This window comes from Loxodonta africana, chromosome 10 (genome assembly GCF_030014295.1).
Source record: "Loxodonta africana isolate mLoxAfr1 chromosome 10, mLoxAfr1.hap2, whole genome shotgun sequence".
In the NCBI taxonomy this organism is placed as follows: Eukaryota; Metazoa; Chordata; class Mammalia; order Proboscidea; family Elephantidae; genus Loxodonta; species Loxodonta africana.
Genome location: NC_087351.1, coordinates 112,598,262 through 112,620,376, shown reverse-complemented (window position 1 = coordinate 112,620,376; position 22,115 = coordinate 112,598,262). Strand labels below are relative to the sequence as shown.

Sequence of the window (22,115 nt, the reverse complement as noted above, 5' to 3'; positions counted from 1 at the left end):
GTGAATTGTTAGGAACTCTGTTGGGTAAAATTCATAATAACTATGGTTTCAGCCTTGCACCGTGGTTTCAGATATAGTTAAGCCTCAAAACAGCGTAAATGGTTATTTGTGCTGGACTGTTGAGTAAATTAATTTTTCTCCTCAAATACAGGAACTGAGGGGTGGGGGCAGGGAGGGGCTGCCGTTGCTGTGCCAGAAGCTGTGACCTTCTGTTGGAATCTGGACCCTACCATTTCTAGAAGAGGCTAGAACGACAAATACGATGTCTGGTATCTCAGAACGTCACACTCTTGGAAACACCCCATAGCGTCTTTCTCAGTCTGCAGTCCTCAGCTCAGCCCACTTTCTTTCTCTTCCCTTTATTCTTCTAGCTTCTAAAGGGTCCAGAAATTTTGAGGGAGAGAAGCTGCTGCCACTGCCTTAATTTGCTTCCTAAATTAGCGATTGGTTTTTAATTTCTTAACTTGTTGGTAACTCATTTATAACTTGTAGTAATATATGTGGTCTCTGTATTAAATAAGTCCTCACCATAGCTAAAACAGACCACTTAATTTTGCTTCTGGGGATTCAGTCACACATGATCCATTCCTTCCTAAATTTTTTAATACTTGGGTGACTTGATTCCCCTCTTAAAAATCCTTCAAACATGCTGTTATGTCAGTAAAGTCTAAACTTCTCACTGAAACTCCAAGGCCCTATGTATTACCTGCCCCTTGCATTCCTGTCCAGCTTCTTTCTCACTCTTCTCTGCTGTCTTGTACTCTAGCTTTACCGGCCCTCTTTCAGCCCCTTGAACTTGTTCCTTTGCATTTTCTGTTACCTCTGTCCCCAGTGCTCGGAGCAGGTGTTCACATCCTTAGTGCCTTCTTGTTATTCATGTCTCAGCTCCAAGAGGCCTTCCCTGTCCATTCTATCCAGATGGGCGCCCCCACCCCTCTGTCGCTGTCTTGTCACTCTGGTCTAGTTTCTTTGTAGAACTGTCTGAAATTGTGTTGCCTTTTTAATTTTTTTTTTCCTAAATTGTTTTTTGTCTATGTAATCCAAAACCCGTTGAGTTGATTCCAACTCACAGCAACCCTATAGCACAGAACAGAACTGCCCCATAGGGTTTCCAAGGAGCAGCTGGTGGATTCGAAGTGCTGACCTTTTGGTTATCAGCCGAGCTCTTAACCACTGCGCCACCAGGGCTCCATTGTCTTATCTACTTCCTCAAAAATGTAAATTCCACACTACATCCTGGCAACCTAGAATAGCAGTAGGCATCTAGAAGATTCCCAGTAAATAACTGGGTAGATGAGTGGATGGAAGTTGTGCCGGAAGGCAGAATCATGGCTTACAGACCAAAATACCGTTCTCTAGCCTGTTTCTGTGTCGGTGGAATAAAAGTATTAAGGGTGAGGAGAGGGTGGAGATGGGCTCTGTTTTAGAAAAGGCACGAATGTTGGAGTCAGAACTAGGTTCGCATCCCAGGTCTGCCAGCTACTGTGCTGCTTTAGGTACCTTACCCGGCATTTCTGAGGCTTGGTTTCTTCAGCCAAAAAATCGGGTTAATAACTCAAAGGTTTTTTTTTGTTTGTTTTTTTAGATTGAGAAATGTGATGGTTGCCAGCTTGAAATAGATACTCAATAAATATTAGTGTCTTTTCCTTAATTCTTTATTATAGGGAAAGTGGGAAATTAGCCCATGTCTGAATTTTGTCTGTCGCTTAGCAGGGAGTCCCAAATATTTAGCTCTCCCCCCATATTATGAAGGCTTGGGCAATGGCAGTGGTGAGTAGATAATGCCGTTTTACCCGAAGTTAATGACCTAAGATGGAAAGTGTGAAGGAACAAAATCTAGCCAGCACATAAATAAGATAGTAGGTGGATAGATGAATTCGTGAAAACAGAAAATCAAGATCACGGAAAAAGGAAGAGTTAGGATCACCCCAGTTGTGGTCTCTGTGCTTCCTGGCATTCAAGGTAAAAAGGATATATTAGTACCTTTATCTGACACTAATGTGGGAAGAACGTCTCAGGACTGAATTCTAAAACTGTGGGTGTATGAAGGGGACCACTGGATGATAGTAACGCAGGTGGGGTGGCGTTTCTCAGTGGATGTGGGAGCAGATTTCATGGTGGTGGTTTAGAGCTGCCGGAGACTGAAAGTGTACCCCAATGAAGATGATTCACCATTTGCCGTGTTCCTCACGTGCTTGCTGTGGTTCAAGGATACCTTATGGTTCCAGGATACCTTATTTCATCAGATCGCTACGGTCCAATTTCAGAGGCGTAAGATGTGGGAAAAAGGTCTGTTAGAAGCAATGAAGTACAATAATAATGAGTGTGGCTGTTATGTATGAGTTGAGGTTTAGCTTAGAAACCATACTCAAGGTCAGTGTCTTTGATTTGTGTGATTAATATTCTGGGGTAGTAGGCGGCATAATGGCCCTCCACAGATACCCAGGCCCTGATTTCTCAACCCTGTGGCTGCAGCTTTATAGGAAAAGGGAATTTTGCAGATGTGGTTAAATTAAGGCCCTTGAGATAGGGAGATTATCCTAAGTGGCTGGGCCCTAAATATAATCACAAGCGTCCTTAGAGAAGGAGGCAGGGGGAGATTTCGCTATAGACAAGAAGAGGTTGGAGTGACTTGAGGGAAGGGGTCATAAGCCAAGGAATGCAGACAGCTTCCAGAAGGAACCAGTCTTGGCGACACTTTGACTTTAGCTCTGTGGAACTGATCTTGCTCTTCTGGCCTGCAGAATAAATAAGAGAATAAATCAGTGTTGTTTTAAGGCCTTGACTTTGGGTAATTTGTTACAACAACAACAGGAAAGTAATACCCATCCTAATATCCCCTGTACTTCAGTCAGCCTTCAGGTACTGGGTAAAACGAAAAGCAAACCCACTGCCGTCGAGTCGATTCCGACTCATAGCAACCCTATAGGACAGAGTAGAACTGCCCCGTACGGTTTCCAAGGAGCGGCTGGTGGATTCGAACTGCTGGCCCTTTGGTTAGCAGCCGTAGCTCTTAACCACTAAGCCACCACGGTTCCCAGGTACTTGGTAAATCCCTGCGATAGACAGTGAAACTTGTGAGAGCCGGAACTCAGCAGGACTGCCTTGTTTTTCAGCTTTCAGAAGTTCCTGCCCTTGACAGGGTGCTTACCACTTTCTTATCACCCTCTATTAAGAATCCTACCTCATAAACACCCTGTGAGTTTTCCTCCTTTGACAGGTTTCCACCTTACACAGGTTCTGGCTTTCCCAGGCTTTCCTGTATGTAAGGCATAAGACCTCCTGCTCACCTTAAACCTAGCGGGGAAGGGAAAGGGGAGTAAACATTTTTTGTACACTCCTCTGTGTTTTCCAGACATAATGGTTGGTGTTGAACACGTTAGCAAGTTCCATCCTTGTGAGATAAATGGTATTCTCTCTAAGAAACCCAGGTTCAGAGTGGAGGTGGACGTGGCAGGGACAAAAGGCCTCTGGATCTGGGCTTGGGAGGGCTGGTCTTTATTTAGAGGGGTGATGAGAGGAGGGCAGGAGGAAAGTTCTCTTTATCACCTACCTTGTGTCAGACGTTGTGTTGCATTGTGGAAATGATTTGGTTGGAGCTTGGAGAGTAGGTGGAACTTCACTAATTAACCTCTCCACCTGGGAGTGCTTCCCAGCCTTTCCGTGAGTTACTTAATTGGATCTTTTTGACCTTTTGTTTTGAGTCTTTTTGCTTTGCCTCTCAAACTAGACTGGGACTGATGATTGCTTTGGGCCCTTAATAGTACCATATGCAAAAATAGAGAGTGTTTAAAAATATGAATGAATTGATTGTCCTGCTAAGATAACTCAAGCATACAGGCCCCATTTGTAGGTAGTGTTGGCTAGATGTTGTTTCTCCACATTTTAGGCCATTGGCTTTGGTCTAGCTGTTCTTTTGCGTTTAGCAAGGGTGTTAGTGAGCCCTGGAATCACCTAATTGACAGCTTTGGTTAGAAGTTCCCAGCACAGTCATTTCTCTCTGCCATTCCTATAGTGACGTGTATTCTCAGCTCATTACAAATAGGAATTCTGGGGTTTGGATTTAACTTGCCATGCCCAGGTATGTTCTGGTAACCATAACTAAGGTACTTCACTAGCAGAAACCCATGTTCACTGCAACTCCTAATGTGGGTTGGCTGTCACCTTGAAAACTGGAGGGGTGTCTTAGTTACCTGTTGTTGTTTGGTGCCATCAAGTCGATTCCTACTCATAGCAACTCTGTGGGACAATGTAGAACTGGTTTCCCAGGCTGAAATCTTTTCGGGTGCATATGGCCCAGTTGTTTCTCTTGTGGAGTGGTTGGTGGATCCCAAAGGCCAACCTTTTAGCTAGCAGCTGAGCGCTTAACTGTTGTGCCACCAAGGCCCCTTCCTTAGTTACCTAGTACTACTACAACAGAAATACCACAAGTAGGTGGCTTTAATGAACAGAAATTTATCTTCTCACAGTTTAGGAGCCTAGAAGTCCAAATTCAGGGTACCAGTTCTAGGGACTTCTTTGTGGCTCTAGTCCTTGTCTCCTCAGCTTCTGTCCCTCCATTCCTCAGTGATCTTCATTGGCATGGCATCTGTTTTCCCCTGTCTGTGCTTGCTTGCTTCTGTGCCTGTTGTTGTTGTTAGGTGTCATCGAGTCAGTTGCCACTCATAGCCACCCACCATGTACAACAGAAGGCAACGCTGCCCAGTCCTGCACCATCTTCACAGTCGTTATACATGAGCCCGTTGTTGTTAGTCCATCTCATTCTGCACCTAATCTACCTTTTATATCCCAGTGGTGATTGGTTTCAGACAGACCCTGCACAGATCTGGGCTCATTAACGTAGGAAGGAAAGACTATTCCCAAATGGGATTATGTCCACGGGTATTAGGGGGGTTGGAGCCCTGATGGTGCCGCGGTTGAAGTGTTTGGCTGCTGCTAACCAAAAGGTCGGCAGTTTGAATCCACCAGGCGCTCGTTGGAAACCCTACAGAGGCAGTTCTACTCTGTCGTACAGGGTCTCTATGAGTTGGAATCGACTTGACGGCAGTGGGTTTGGGGTTTTTTTGTTTGTTTGTTTTTTTTAAGCAGATTTAGATACTTGCTTCATGCACATGCTTTACCTAAGTGTGTGTCACCAACCAGTAGAAATCAGTAGCATAGCTAGTGTGTCTGACACCCGGAGTAGATTCAGGAATGCCCTTCTCTATATAACAGATTGGTTGTTGGCAATACTCATGAAATGAAAAGAGTGTTAATAATGGCCAGTGCAGACAGTGACTCTCTCTTGGACTTTGTAAACATAGTATGCTATTAAGTTTTTAAAAAAGTAACAGTATAGAAATGAAAAAATGCATTTATACTTTTTACTAATATATTAAACGGAGGGAAATTCATACGTACATATTAGTCTGTAATGTCATGCATTAAAATATTTCTGTTTTGTCGTTGTTAGTCAAGTCGATTTTCAACTCATATCTGCCACAAGTGACAGAGTAGGACTGCCCCAGAGGGTTTCCTAGGCTGTAATAACTCGATGGTAATTTTTTTTTTTTTTTTAAGCTTTATGGAAGCAGATTGCCAGGTCTTTTTTCTGTGGAGCCAACGGGTGGGTTCGAACCACCAACCTTTCAGTTAGTAGTTGAGCGCTTAACCATTGCGCCACCAGGGCTCTTTCTGTTTTAGAGCGTCATAAATTTTTATCATATTCTGTAAAAACTTCTTCCTTCTGCAAAAATCAGACAGAATGGCCAAATGATAACACTGACGTTATTTGATCTATTGCTTTAATACGAGCAGTCAATTCTTGGTGAGAACATTGTCCTTTTGATTTCTTCTGGCAATAGAAGTTAGCTTCTTTTGTTATTTCTCTAGCAGTCTTCTTCGAAAGTTGATTTTTTTTTAATGTAAATGTTTATTTCTTTCTGTTCTGTTGTTGCATAGTTAATGATCTTCATAATGGCTGTACCCTTGTCTTTAAGGAGTTCTCCAAATTAACTTCCATGTAGAATGCAGTGTTTATTAAAGAATAAATAATAAACAAGTGATGATATGAAGTGTACATAAATATTATTAAAACAGTCATTATTGTTTTAAAATTCTGTACACACCATATATCCCCTCATTGTCTATACTCAGGGCAGACTTTTCACTGCCCCACCCATGATACACCACTGAGTAAGAAAGATTCTCTTTACAGACTGGTTGGTTGTTTCTTTGCATCTGGGCACATCTCTTCAGTCTCCTTTGCAAAGTGTTCCTCATTTCTGAAAATACTGGAATTGCCCAAGTTTTGGTTTGGGGCCCTTTCTCTCTTTGCCTGTATACTTTATTTCCCATGCTTACATATACGTCAGTCTCCTGGAGGTCTGTCCATTGGGTATCTCACAAATACCTCAAAGCAAAATGGTACTCTGCCTGGAGCCTCCGCTTCAGATCACCTCTTCCCCGATGTTTACCATCTCATTAGATGACTCCATCCACATCTAAGCCAGCAGGAAACTCAGATGTCATCTTGACATCACTGGCCTTCCCCCATCCCCCAGCCATATTTATTCCTCTTCCAAAATAAATCTTTAACCTGTCTTAAAGACCTGCTGAAAAAATATTGTCTTATTTGGTAGCAAATCCCATTATGCAGTAATCTCATTATCAGAAATTGTTTCTAGTTTGAAATAAAAAATTTTCCACTAGAGTTTAATCTTATTTTCTCTAAGTAAAATCTTATCATATAGATCAGTGATCAGCAAACTTTTTCTGTGAAGGGCTAGATGGTCGATATTTTAGTTTTCGTGGGCCATGATGTCAGTGCTGCGACTTCTCAACTCTGCTGTGCGAACTTTGCCGCCATAGGCAACATGTAAATGAGTGAACGTGACTGTGTTCCAATAAAACGTTATTTACAAAAATAGTGGCAGGCTGTACCTTGCCAGCCTCTGATAAAAGCCATAAAATCCCTGTCGGCCTCTTGTTCTTGTTGATTTGCCATCAAGTTGATTCCAACTCACAGCAACCCCGTGTGACGGAGTAGAGTTGCCCCATAGGGTTTCCTAGGCTGTAATCTTTACAGGAGCAGATGGCCGGGTCTTTTCTTCTCTGGAGCCACTGGTGAGTTCAAACCACCAACCTATTGGTTAGCAGCCACGTATTTAACCGTTGTGCCACCAGGTCTACTTACAGCGTATTTCTTAGATGTTTTGTGTTCTAATTCTTAGTCATCTTAATGACTGTCCTCTCTTCTTGATATTTTTGAATGCTGGTACTAAGAACTGAGCCTCAGGAAGTATTTCCTGTTTGACTTCCCTCACTCCAGTGTAACTTCCATGAGGGGAGAGACTTTGCTTTGGTGCTGGCATTACTCCCCACACCTCGAACATGAGTAACACGTGTTGAACTAAGACAAGGGGTGCTTTAACCTGTGACCTTTTATGCCATTAGTTCAGCCTTCTTTCTGCCTCAGCACACTTGAGACAGCCCCAATCAGCAGCTTGCTCAGAGCACCAGGGATTCTCGGCTTTGCCCTCATTCTTGCGTCAGGAGTACAGAAGGTCACTGGAGAAGCATTGCTCCCCTGCCCACAGTGTGTTCCTGTTCCACTTGTAAGTTGTGGTGTAGTAGTAGGAGGAGAGATTTGGAGGGTGAGGGGCGGTCATGGGGCAGGCAACCCTGGGAAAAAGTGATTACAGCGGAGTCCCGGCTCTGTAACTGAATATCAGTAACCGCATTTGCTCTCTTTGTATTAATATGTCCAGCTGTTCTTTCTTAGGCCCCTTCATCCGTCCGTGGATGCTGATCTTCATCTGTCAGTGTGTGACCTTGGACATATTATCTCTGATGTTCTTTCTGGTTCCGAATAAGAGAGGCAACAGAGCTTAACAGTTAAGCATACAGGTCTTAGAGTTAGACTTCTTGAGTTCACATCTGCATTTACAAGCTAGTTAACCCTAAGCGAGTTACTTAACCTCCTTGTGCCTTGTCTTTCTCCTCTGTAAAGTGAAGTTGGTTATTTATCCACTTCATGGGGGCGGGGTGCTGAGGACTCAGTGACAGGTGCAGTGATTGAAACTGCCTGTATGTTGTGAATATTCAGTAAAATGTTGGCTGCTATTCTGTGGTTCCTTATAACGACTATAGTGTTTCCTTGAATGAAGAGTGGTGGAAGAGGAGAGGGATTTACGGTATAAAATGGTGTGTTTTGTGCTTTTCTTTGCTGAGAGTGATCGCTGGGTCATGTCCACTGGAATGAAAGGAATCAGCATTCTGCCTTTATCTTCTCCTCATGCTCTAGCTTGGCTCTCATGTCAGAGGACCATGTCTACATAGCTAAATCGTTTTTTGGGTAGTGACATCAGTTGTAGGGTTTTGATTTGATTTGGTTTTTGGTAAACACTGGTGGAAAGACAATGGAAGGTAAGGATTGAATGAGCCAGTGTTCACTTTTCAAAGTTCTTATGTTACTGTTCTTTTTGAAACATAATTTGATTAAGAAGCAAAAGTAAATAAAATCCAGCTGGCAGTGAAAGTTCTGGAGCATCTCTTTTCTCCTTTAGGTATCAAGTAGTAGAAGACTGGTCTTGGCCTCTGGGTACTTCCACTCTAGAGTAAGAGACAAGGACATCAAAAATTTAAAACTCAGTGACAGACTCCAGAAGCCCTTAGAGAGTTTGGGAGGGTAGGCTGGTTTGAGAGAGGGGAGAGGGAGGAAACTCATGCTTTTGGAACACCTCCCTCTGGGCACGTACGGACAAACAGCCTGGCTGGAATATGGAGGGCACGTGCAGAGGAAAAAGACTGGATCTGTTAAAACGGGACCAGGCGGCCTAGGACCCAGAATGCCAAGTCGGAGTAAATTATACTGCCCTTGAAGGACCCATACCCTGGTGAAATGGTGACCACTGTGTTTTCTGTGCCAATTTGTCCTTACAGCATTTCTAGGGCATAGAGCAGATTGTTGTGACCAATTCAAGTATTATAGTCATTTAGGTTTGCAATAATAATGACAAGAGCTAAGTTGCTGGCAGTGGGACTAAGAGAGGTGAGCTTTTAAAAATAACCCAATAAGATTTGATGTCTAGGATATAGGAGATGAAGTATACAGCGGTCAGTGTTGGCTTTTTTTAAAACCTGCTGGATTTGTGATGATAGATACACAAGATGTCCTGCATTCTTGAGACTGATATTTATTGAGGGCCAATCTTGTGCAGACGTTGAACAAGCTCTGGGCATCCACAGAGATCAAAACCAACAAATGTCCCTGTCCTCGTGGGGCTTACAGTCCACTGGGAGAAACTGACAAAAATCACACTGCTGAAATTACAGGTTGTAGTGAGAGGGAATTGCATGGGGAAAGTCCATGAGGTTAGGGCTGGTGGGCCATGACACACTTGAAGAACTGAAAGGCCTGTGTGCCTGGAGTGCGGAGTCAGGGAGCGTTGTGAAGGAGGAGGAGACTGGAGAGGGAGACGAGAGGCTGGCTGGCTAAGGGGTGAAGACTGCAAGATTAGATTGGAGTCGGCTGCACGGAGCTGATAGCTGACGGGAAATGTGTATGGTAGATGGAAAGCAGAACTCTGAGAAATGGTAAGAGGAGAAAGAAAGGAAGCTGAAAACAAGCCAGTTAGAGAAGTGGGAAGAGAACCGGGGAAGTGTAATGAGGAAGACACGAATGGTGAACTCTGCGGATTGTGGGAGGGCTGAGCTGGTATCGTGCTGCAGGGGGGCTGGGGAGGAGCACGGAGACGAGGTCCACCAGGTCTGGCTTGGACGTGTCGGTGACCTTCAAGAAGAAACGGGCTTTCAAGAGATTGGGGAGGAGGAAGAACTGGCGGTAAGGAAGTTGAGCTAGGAGCTATAAATCACCTGTTAAGAAGCTGCTGACAAAAGCGTCTTTACAGTTTTTAAGTGCCTTTGCCTGCGTGTACGTTTTTACTCAGCTGAGATAATCTCGTGACCTGTTTCAGATGAAAAAAAAGATATTGACCATGAGACGGTGGTTGAAGAACAGATCATTGGGGAGAACTCTCCTCCCGATTACTCAGAGTACATGACAGGAAAGAAACTTCCTCCTGGAGGAATACCTGGCATTGACCTCTCAGATCCCAAACAACTGGCAGAATTCGCTAGGTAAGTCGTAAGAACTTTCTTTCCTTTCATTGTGGAGAGTGAATCTTGGCCAGCTGTGGAATGTGTATGTGTGAGCCTGTGCTGCAGTGGTGGTTTGTATTCTTTCTCTCGGGAAACTTCTGAAAACACAAGCAGTAAGTTTTATTTTTAGTAGTAGCTGTGCTATTAATGTGAGAGACAGCATTTTAGACCCTTGCAGACAATAAGCCGAAGGAGATACTCTTTAGTTCCATAACTGGCATTACTTGTGAATAAATAAACTTACACATAATTTGTTTTGAAATGGATATCCTCCTGCCGCCTCGTGCCCTCTGTGTGCATTTTAAATTGGGGAGTGTTGCACTGAACTGAGCTGCGGGGAGACCATAGGAAAGGATGTCCTCGGTTCCGTCTCAGCCTCATCAGTTAAGCTCCAGTGTTTTGTTAACACAAGCCGGCATGACAGGAAGAGATCAAACACTGGTGGCTGGGGTGTGGCTGTCTGAGGTGAGTGGTCGGGGAGACCTGGACCCATTGTGTCTTAGCAAAGGGATCTCACCCTTTTTCCTTCACCCCAGTGAGACTATGGTTATAGGAAATATACACATTTTAATTTATTTTTAATTTATCATGGCTTAACAAAAAAAAATTAAGGCCCTGCTTTTAGGAATGACTTTATTCCATATTGTATTGCCATTCATATTTCAAATATGATTCCAAATCCAGCATTAAGTGCACTCCCCGCACCCCCAGCCATGACTGTAGGGACACAGTCAGCATCGAGGTTAGATTTTTGGACGGGCTGAGCCGAGCGCTGTGCCGCTATATGATATTGTCACATGCTCTGGAAGCTTGGCAGCTCTCCCTTGTTTACTCAGAATTCCAGGATAGAGATGGAATGGAGGGATGGAGGACAGCTTGGTGGAGGAGGTAGCATTGGATTTGGGCATGAAAGAATACAGAGTTTTGACAGGGTGGCGAGGGCCCGTGCAGGGCCAGTGCGCAGGAACGGCATGAGCACAGTAGAGAGACGTGTATTCGGTTTTTACCCGTTGTCATCAAGTCGATTCCAGCTCCTGGCAGCCCTGTAGGACAGAGTAGGCTGTGATCTCTACGGAAGCTGACTGCCGCGTACTTCTCCTGTGGGGTGGGGGCTGGTGGGCTCAAACTGCCAGCCTTTTCGTTAGTAGCCAAGCGCTTAACTGCTGTGCCACCAGGACTTCTTCCATGTTTGGTACACGGTCTATAGTCAAACCACAGTAAGTGCTCGGGTTTGCCTGAGAATCAGGGTACTCACAGGGACATGACTGGAGTTCAGGCAGACTGAAACCAGATCATTAAGGCCTGTGAATTCTGGGCCAAGCTGTGTGGACTTGATTTAGGCTGCAGGGGGCAGCTGCTGAAGGGTTTTGAGCAGTAGAGAAGAGGCTGTGTGGCCAGAGCTTTAAGCTGAGAGGCTTATTTCCCACTGTGTCCTGAGCTGAACTGGTGCAGGTACAACCCGGGAAGTGGGAGAGAGCAAGCTGAACAAGAGCTAATGAAGGCCCGAGCTGGAATTGTGGCCATCAGACGGTGGAAGGATGGATGTGATAGCAACTACAGGAGATAAAGGAGAAGATTTTGAAACTGATTGGCTGGCTGTCTGGAGGGAGGGCAGACAACACAGGAGGATCCCAAATGACACTAAAAGCTTCACTCCCTGGATGGTGGGGGGAGGTTGGGAGAAGGTGCTGGTTTGGGGTTCAGGAAGGCAGTGTTTGTTTTTAGATGGTAATAAAAGACCCGTGTTGGGACTTAAGATGTTTTATTTAGGAAATAAGTTAGGGCTAGAATTATCTAATGGGGGTCGGTAGCTAATTCCATGAAAGTGGTAAGGTCTTTGAGGTGGGACAGTTGTGGAGAGAAAAGACCTCAGCATAAGATCTTGGAAAAACTGCTTATATTCAGAGAGTAGAAGGAACCAGCAACTGAGCAGAAGGATTATTGAGGTAAGGAGGAGGATGCTCAGGACAGTACAGCATCACAAACAGTGAGGGAGGAGTTTCCAAAAGGTCCTGGAGAGGGAGGAATAAGACCTGTCTCGATTATACACCGCAGAGTGATTTCAGTGGTGGAGTAGAGAGTTGAAGAAAGGTTTTGAAGAAAGAGGGAACCTGTGTGTGGTGAGCAGAAGAAGTAATGAGGGACTGGTGGCCCTTGGCCTTGCTCACCTTCGTTGGAGAATTGGGGCACCTGGTCTGAGAGCTTGTCCCCACTCCTCTGCACAGAAAATCCAGGGAGTTTCAGCCCTGACCACAGGGTGCACGTTGCCGTTGTGGAATAGAATCCTTGCTTGTTTCCCCAGTGACCTTGGTTCTCTGGATCAGGGCCACCTTAGATCACCCCCTCCTATGGAAGTGGACCACCCACACGGGCTGGGACCAGGGGCCAGAGGTCAATTGTAAAATTTCAAAACACCAAGAATGAAGAACATAAAAGCTTCCAGGATAAAAAATAAGGTCACTTGGAGAGAGAAATGATAGTTAGATCTGAATGAGGTTTTTCTTCAATGACAGAAGATAATTAGAAGACACTGGAGCCAAGCTTTTAAGATTTCTGAAGAGAAATTATTATAAACATAGAATTCTTTATCCAGTAAAACTATCAGTCAAATACAAAAGTAAATTAATGACAGTCGTAGATACTTAAGGATCTGTTTTACATTGCATGTACCTTTTCCATAGGGGTTACTTGAGAATATACTCCAACAAAATGATAAACATCCAAAGGAAGACTTCCTGAGAAACACAAGGAAAAGAAAACCAAGAAGACAGTTGTGTAGCAGGCTAGAAAAGAACCTGTTAAGTTTAGAACAGGAAGCCAGTGGGCTGTAAGAATTTCTCAAGACAAGTCCATTTTATTCAGTAGTGAGTGGGCAGAATGAGTAAAAAGCTGAAAGATCTTCATGGCATGGGAGTTATTTAAAAAAGAAAAAGCAATCAGAAACTCCCTGAAAAGAGGAGAGAAGAAAACTAAGAAAGCATAACCTAAAACATGGGGCATAATTTTGAGCAATATTTATAGAAAGAGAACTCATTTGAGCTGATTATAGGAAAATTCTCTCCGTAGTCCTAAAGCTATTCTCCTGGACTCAACAGAGCAAGAAATGTGATCGTACAGAGATTCCATAGAAGAATTCTGGTCAAAAGGGGGAAAATTTAGAACAGAATTTGGAGTTTTTTGTGGACTTTAGACTTCCTGGAGGCATGGAGGGTGGATGAACCCCCTGAAACTATTGCCCTGAGATAATCTTTAAACCTTAAACCAAAAATATCCTCTGAAGTCCTCTTAAAACTGAATAGTTTAGCTTAACTAGTAAAAAAGGTCTGCCTTGAGCATTATGCTCTTTTAAGAACTATCTATACGGAAACCCTGGTGGTGTACTAGTTAAGAGCTATGGCTGCTAACCAAAAGGTTGGCAGTTTGAATCCACCAGGCACTCCTTGGAAAACCCTATGGGGCAGTTCTGTTCTGTCCTTTGAGTCGTGGTGAGTCGGAACCAACTTGATGGTAATGGGTTTTGTATATGGGATCAAATTAACAACAGCACCTTGAAAGACGAGACAGGAACCTTAGGGGGCACAGTGAGTTTATGTTAATGAGGGAGGAAGGACTCAGAAAAGGAGGATGATGTAATCAATGTCACTAAATTGACATGTAGAAACTGTTGAATTGGTATATGTTTTGTTGTGTATATTCTCAACAACAAAATAAATACAACTTAGGGGTGAAAATCGCCTATATGAAAACAAACAAACAAAAACCAAATCCTTTGCCATCGAATCGATTCCAACTCATAGCAACCCTATAGGACAGAGTAGAACCACCCCATAGAGTTTCCAAGGAGCACCTGGTGGATTCGGACTGCCAAATTTTCAGTTAGCAGCCGTAGCTCTTAACCACTAGCCACCAGAGTTTCTATATGAGAACAAATTGTCAACAATTACTTTAAAACAAAGATGAGAAGGTAAGGGGGCAGGGAAGCGAGATTAATGGAAACGGAACAACCAGAATGAAAATAATGAGAATGTTCAGACACTGTGAAAAATATAACCAATGTCGCTGAACAACGTGTATAGAAGTTGTTGAATGGGAACCTAAACTGCTGTGTAAACTTTCGCTGAAAACACAATGAATTACTGTTCTTTTTTTTAAAAAAAAGGTGATTCTAGCATACTGTTTATTTCTACAGTAAGCAGTACTGACAAAAATGTTTGTTTTTTTTTTTTACATAATCAACGTGTTAAAGGCTTCATTATTGTGTATAGAATAGAAGGAAATCTTGTTTATGTTGACATTGTAAGAAAATGTACAGGTATAGGGTTCTGGCATGGCATTGTGAGGTGGATTGAGATTTGGGCTCATCCCACCCATTTTACATAATATCTCTGGAAAAGAAGGTCATGTTAACCTAAACAAACCTTTCTAGTTAAGACAGGTGGTGGCAAGAGATTCTTGAGCCTGGTGCCCTATTACAAGGTCTCACATTTTGAGAATGTGTCTCACAGTTGGATAGGACTTTGCTGAAGCCCCAGAATTGGTGACTGGGACTCTGAAAGCTGAAGACAAAGACCAAGGATCAGACTCATGGGAGCCAGGCCACATCTTCGTGGTTTCTTTAGATCCACTGAACTGGTTCTTCTAGTCCAGCCATCACCCCCCTTCTCCGTGTGGTGGGTTAATAGGGTGCTCACTTGGACTCGAAACTGACCAAAAATGCAGACCATTTCAAGTTCCTGCTGCGCTTAGTAAGCCAGTTACATAAACATGTGGGCAAGTGTAAGAAATAATGACTTCCGCTTGAAAGTCTTGGGATTGGGGAGGTGGGACGATGGGTGATTGGTTCTTCCCTGAAATGTCTTTTTAGTAAATACTTCAAAAATTATTAGTGAGTGGGACCTGGCGAATTCTCTTTCCTGGTTAAATCTGCAAACTATGTAAAAAGTGGTCTCTGACAGGTAGCATTTAGTTAGAACAATCCCAGATAGGTTAGTTTCTGTGTTCGTTACCCACCCTGGGACTCTTTCATAGGATTACTGTGAAAAGGAAGCGTGGTAGTGGAGGTGGAAGTGCCTTAAGACTCTTCAGTATCATCACATGAAAGCATGTTGTCTGTACTTTATAGTTTTTTACTTTAAGATGTCACTCGTTTTATCAAACTGTGTCTGATGTACATAAGGCAACACTATTCTTTCCACGAGAAAAGGGGAGGTGGATGATGCTTTCACATGGTAGCCATAGTACACAAGAACTTCAGTCCCACCAGCAAATTGGTGCTTCTGGCCTAGAAGTCAACTCCTTAAGCTTGCTTTGCAGGGATAAGACTTATTTTCGTTAAAGAACCACTGCTTCCAGACTATTTCATCTCTGCTTCAGGGACATTGGCAAATTTAGCTTAATAAGAACTTTTGGCTTACACATGCCCTACTGAAAGTGGGCCAGGAAGTTCCTGCAGTTTGGGGTCCTGGTGCCAACCTTTGCAGTGCTGTTCCTTCCATGTCGGCCAGAGTGAGATATTCTAAAACCCGCAGTCACGCCCTGGGGGTGTGCTCTTGGTTCTTACTTGAGCAGGAAGCTTCCATTGGTGGGCACCCTGCTCCTCTGTATGATGTGTACTACATTGAGGGATGCCTTCTACCTTACTTTCTCCAGCCCCTGAGTTCCTTAGTTGAAAGGGTGCTTCGGAGTGCCAGAACCTTCTGAGTTGTTAAGCACAACTGGCATGTGATATTTTAAGAACGAATGCATTTTTAGCTAGACCCATTTAACACATAGCCAGGGATAATAATAGCTATCATTTCCCACGTGCTCAACATACATCATTTCTTTTAATTCTCATGACTCTAAGGTAGGATTATACCTTTTTACAGAGTAAGAAACCGAGGCTGAGAAGTCAAGTAGTTTGCTCAAGGTCATGCAGCTGGTAAACATCAGCACCAAGACCGGCGTCCTGTCTGTCCGATTCACGATGCCTATGCTTTGTCATAGCCGTCTCTGGGTTCAACAGAATCTGTGTGAAGTAGCACAGTCAGTGGAAGACCCAACTCTTGGTGACCTCTGAATAGTTCAGAAGGGTCAAGAGATAGATTCTAAGTAGTACTATGTGATTTGGGTCTTTATTCACAAAACAAAACTTTCAGTCAAAGCACACTTTTTGGAAAATAACTTTTTCAGTGTTTGCATTCAAATAACGTTTAAAATGCACCAGCACACAGACTACCTCTTTTGCCGTTCTGTAGTGAGGAAGGGTGATTTGCCAAGGAGCTTAAGAGTGACTGGCATCAAACCTCCAACTTCCCTCTTGAATCCAAATGCATTGTAAACTCTCTACTCGTCTAAAAAAAAAGTGGCTTCTTATTAAAACCCCTGCCTTTCAAAATTAACATACAAAGTTAATTATATTTCTCAGTATTACACACATTTAGTAAATGGCATTTTAAAGAAAAATGCCACTGATAACAACATAAAAAAATCAGGAGTTGAGTGAATGGTACCTTGGCATTAACACTGTTCTCTCTACATTTGTGGATATTTGAACATTTCCTTGATAAAATGTTAAAAATAATAATAATAATAAGGTTCTAGAAATAAATCTCTGAGAAAATATATTGTTGAGGGGACTCTTTTCTGGTAACACCTGCCCTCGGGCACAGGCACCTCACTGCCATTGACCCCAGATTTGAGCATCAAGATGAGTGGGACAAGGAATGTCTATGTAATGTATTTGTCAACTCAGTGGCCTTTTTTAAAGTCGAGTTTATTAAGCATAATACTCTGGGCATATAGTAAAATTCAGCCTTTCTTTTTAGGGCTGTGCCTATGAATTCTGACAGACATAGTCATGTAACCATCTCCACAGTTAAGACAGAACATTTCAGTGGACTCTTCAATGAATAAAAATTCTTAACTGGGAAGATTGAAACTTGGTTCTTTTTTTTTTATATTTGTTTTGATACTGAGTGGAATAAAACACTTTATGTGGACGCTATTACTTTTTAATCTCTGACCCAACTCCAGGTGGCGCAGTGGCACTGTAATTTTTGTTCCACCTCATAGTTCCATGAACTCAGACCAAAACTTCAGGATTTGTTGGTATTTAAGATAACAAAAGCCAGTTCAGCACCCCGTGTACAATGAGAACTTAGAAAATATTTGCTAACTGATGTAGTAATACTCCAATTACAAGAAAGGATAAGTGTCTGCAGGGTGGGGGTGGGGGTGCCAGACTGAAAATACTCTCACAGAATTTAGAGTAGAAAATACGTAGTGTCTTGAATAAACTTTGTGGAGACCAGTTATAGCTACCAGGTGTATACCTTCACTTGTACTCCTCCGGGAGATGGAAAGTTTAACTAGACGATTTCATGAGGTCTGGTTTTATAGAGTGAGAAGCATCACAAAGTGTTTCTCTAGATCAGGGGTATAGAAAAAGGAAGGTTATTGTCAGGGCCTTTGCTAACTTCAAGGTGACAGAAGTAATCTTTCACGGTAAGGGAGTGGTGGCAAATTGGCTCTTACTGTCAAGGAATCGTTGACTTATTGTTTATCAAATATGAACCCTTGAGTAGGAGGATGGCAAAATGAAGGACAAAAGGAAAGTCTGTTTCAGAGATTAAAATTGTTCTTTCTAGTTTTTCTAGGAACTTTTAATTTCTCACCCCTCTACCACACTCAGATCTGTAGGGAGTATTTGGAGAGAAAGTTTGACAAAAGACCACAGGTTGGTAAGTGGAGATGGTGGGTAGGTAAGTCTCCACATGGGCAAGCTCCCTGGATAGTTACCCAGACGCTTGTTACCGTGGAAACTTATGAACCCCGCCACAGGTCTGACAGCAGAACCAGAACTGGTCTTTTGAAATAAATGAAAACTCTAGTCCCCCCTCTCCCCATACCCTCCCCCTGCCAGAATACTGTGATAAAGATTAAACTGTATGAAACGGGATGCGGTGGTCCCTCCACTAGTCCCAAAGGTCTCCTCCCCAAACCAGTGCTAACAGATACTTTACACGTGTGTCCGTAATTTCTCCATTTAAAAGGAAACTCTTCTCTGCCTTGTTTTCTAACAGAGTGTTTAAAGAGCCTTTCCTGTCAGTACGAATTGAACCCATTTTTAGTTTCTTTTTTTAAACAGCTGTATAGGGATTTATATTTTTAAGATGGTCCCATATCCCTTGCTCCCTTTTTGTAAGACTGCTTTACTGCATGATGGCAGCTGCTTTTAGACACCTTGCCTTGTGCCGGCTAGGAGATTCGTCGTGGTTGTCTGGGCTGTTGGTCTTCTGTATTTTTTTTTTAAAGGGTCGGAGGAAAGAGCGTGTATTTGAATCTCACAGGTCATAGTGCCTTTCTGAGTTGCACTGATGTTTTAGCTATGAGACCGTAGACAGACGTCTGTAAACATCGGTAACCTTGTCTGTAAAATGGGGCAGTGTTTCACGGTCCTAGGTGCATCCAACCGCCTTCATGGAAGCATCCTAGAATCTTAGTTTTTATGCTTACAAGGAAGACATTTTAGCAACTCTCTGATTTAGGCCAGTTGAGTCTACGCACCCCTACAAATCCATCTCTCTTTTTTTTTTTTTTGGGGGAAGAATGAAGCCAAGAAAAATTAAAGAAGATGATGCTCCAAGAACAATAGCTTGCCCTCATAAAGTAAGTAATGCTGGGTGAAAAGGCTCCTAGAGTAAGTAATGCTGGGTGAAAAGGCTCACAGAACTCTTCATGGAGTTATAGGGTGCTTATCAGAAATTTGCATTTTTATTTCCATCTCCATAATTGAGATAAAGTAAGGAACTATAATCTTTGGTCTCTAAATTGAAGAGACTACATTTTGCGATGTAATCTTTGTTGTTTAGTAAGGGCCGCTTAAATTTAAATTACTTCAGTGCAGTTACCATGGGGCACGAGTGTTGTTGTTATCACTGTACAGTCAGTCTTAAGACTTGAGTTATGATCTTGCCCTTGGACCTTTGTGGGTCCATGGGCTCATTGTGGAAGTTTGGACATTATTTTGAGTGTTGCTAAAATAAGCCTAATAAGATTTCCTTCACCGTTTTCTTAATTTACCCTGTTAATTGTATGTTACTAGAGGGGTATTTAACTGTTTTCAAATGTGATTCACCTTTGAAATGAAAGGATAGCCTGCAAAGTACTCTGACAGAGGTCTGTTTTCAACCCTTGTTGGATGTAAAACTAACAGAGAATAAAACATCGCATAGGTGCAGAGGATAAAGGGGAGACATTCTGAACGGAGTAAAGACTTCTCGAGGTCAGCTTTGGGGCGGGGGTAGGTTTGGTTTCATGGTGTCACCTATTAGGACTCTGCACTTGCATGGTATTTGTGTTCCTTTTTAACGCTCTTACTGTGGAGATTTTGAAGTGGAAAATGATTTCTCTTGGGGCCAAAAAGAAATAAGCATTTGAAAACAGTTAGGCCATCTTCAGTGCCTGTCATCTCTGTAGCTTTTCTGTATACTTTTTTCCAGTTAATTTGTCTTGACTCCATTTTCCAAATGGAAGCTCCACCTAGAGGTCAAGGTGAAAAAACTGTGGCTTCCCTCACCTGCTGTGGAGCTGTCAGTGGTTGACTTGTGCTGTCCTTCTGTCATGCTGTTTTGTCATCCCCCAGTCACTCCATTATTGGGCAACAACTGCAGAAGAAATTGAGGCCATGCTTCTCTTGAGCACCACACATCCATCTGCCTCAGTCCACACTGCATTGGTAGTCAGTTTGCCTGCTTCTTCCTTTTCCTAGTGTCTCACAAAATAAATTTCTTCTGTAGTTGCCATTCCTTGGAGACCCTCTTGCTTCTTTCTCTGTCAAGAAGGGGAAAGAGGCAAAGAGAGAAGAGGGAGCACTGGGCGATGGAGAATGACAGCCCATTCTTGCAGCACAGACTATGGGGCCCACCAAAGGTAGTGGTGGCCTGCCATCCTTTTAACTCCATTTCTGTATCGGTGCTTCTGTTACTTCATGTGGGGGACATACGCGGGTGAGGCAGCTGTGGTGGAGCTGGGAGCCGGTGTGTTGGGTTCTACTCCCAGCTCGGCTGCTCTGGTAGTGTGACCTTGGGCAAGTCTGAAAAACCTCGCGAAGCCTCAGTTTCCTCATCCATAAACAAGGGGTTTGCATTAAATGATAAGGCCTTTTTCAGCTGTCTGGTTGTTGTGTTAAATCATTTATCAATATTCTACTGTAATGCTAAGTAAAATTAAAGCCGGGGGGTTGAGCAGGTAATTGTATGTACCCGCTGGGGTTGGGGGGGGTGTTTGTTTTAATCTATCGGTGAGGGCTTTTGTGTGGTTGAAGTGGCTGAACCCATGCCAGAGTTTGCAGTGTGAACCACTAAGCTTCTCTCTGTTTCAAGGGCTGCACAAAGATGTTCAGGGACAACTCTGCCATGAGGAAACATCTGCACACCCACGGCCCCAGAGTCCACGTCTGTGCAGAGTGTGGCAAAGCTTTTGTTGAGAGCTCAAAACTAAAACGGCATCAACTGGTTCATACTGGAGAGAAGCCCTTTCAGGTAGAGCCTCCCTTCTTCCTCCGCACCCTCCTGGGCGTCAGCGCACTGCTGGTGGCTGGTGGCTGCAGCATGTGACTCGGGAGCTTCCGAGAGCCGGGCTCGTTGCTCTTGGGGACGTACCTTACCTTCAGTGAGAAACATCAGCCGGGGGGCCCATGCGTAATCGCTGTAGTGCTGGGCGCGGGCTGTATCACAGTGTTCGGGGAGCGTAGTTTACACCGGGACAGCGGTGCTCAGGGGCAATCCTGGAAGGCATTTCTGGTGTGTTCACTATGACCTTGCAGTCATGGATTTTCTGTAGTTAATAGTATACTGAATTGCGTTCTAACTGACAGGGACTTCTGAAAATGTATGAGAGTGAATAGAGATGGTATTTGGCCTTGATGTTAGAAGCCCAGAAATAATAAACTAGTCCTACAGCGGGTAAATCTAATGTTCTTTTTGGTTACTGACACCAGAAGCATTCTCAATCATTTATATTTTACTATTGGAGGTATCTAAAGAAGCAGCAGGAACTTAATTAATTCAGGAAAATCCCTGCCATCTTGCCAAGTTGTTTTCCTTCTTCGTTTTAAACATTTCATGAGGGCTCTCCATGGGTTTTAGGAGATGTCCCACAAGCCAAGTTAACGATCCCCACCTGCTGATTGTGGACTATATCTAGAAAGTTCACCCAGGGCAGGGAGGGAAAGGGGTTGGTGAAAGAAATAGGCCCTTCCCCACCACAGTGGGGCACTCCGGGCTTCCCGGGTCCACCCCAGTTGCTGGTGGGTTGACTCTGGTCTTTCCTCGACAGTGCACGTTCGAAGGCTGTGGGAAGCGCTTTTCACTGGACTTCAATTTGCGCACGCATGTGCGGATCCACACCGGAGACAGGCCCTATGTGTGCCCCTTCGACGGTTGTAATAAGAAGTTTGCTCAGTCAACTAACCTGAAATCGCACATCTTAACACATGCTAAGGCCAAAAACAACCAGTGAGAGGAAGAGCGGAGCCCCTTCTCGGCCTCGGGAAGCATCTTCCAGGAGTGTGATTAAGAATAAATACGCCTCTCCTTTGTATATTGTTTCTAGGAAAGAATTTTAAATATGAATCCTACACACCTAAGGGACATGTTTTGATAAAGTAGTAAAAATTTAAAAAAAAAAAAAAAAAAAAAAAAACTTTAATAAGACGACATTGCTGAGATGCTCTATCTTGCTCTGTAATCTCGTTTCAAAAACACGGTGTTTTTGTAAAGTGTGGTCCCAACAGGAGGACAATTCACGAACTTCGCATCAAAAGACAATTCTTTATACAACAGTGCTAAAAATGGGACTTCTTTTCACATTCTTATAAATATGAAGCTCACCTGTTGCTTACAATTTTTTTAATTTTGTATTTTCCAAGTGTGCATATTGTACACTTTTTGGGGATATGCTTAGTAATGCTATGTGTGATTTTTCTGGAGGTT

The 22,115-nt window shown here is 43.3% G+C and overlaps 1 protein-coding gene across 1 annotated transcript in view; it reads left to right on the top strand.

Annotated features, from left to right (window-relative positions):
- The window catches only part of YY1 (YY1 transcription factor), a 28,496-nt gene extending 6,662 nt beyond the window's left edge, over positions 1-21,834 (top strand). The window contains exons 2-5 of the mRNA XM_064292980.1: positions 9,957-10,119; positions 18,729-18,789; positions 20,505-20,663; positions 21,460-21,834. Of these exons, the coding sequence (XP_064149050.1) occupies positions 9,957-10,119; positions 18,729-18,789; positions 20,505-20,663; positions 21,460-21,642 (566 nt within the window). The 3' untranslated portion in view covers positions 21,643-21,834. The remainder of the gene's footprint in view (positions 1-9,956; positions 10,120-18,728; positions 18,790-20,504; positions 20,664-21,459) is intronic.
- Positions 21,835-22,115: the final 281 nt, after the last annotated feature.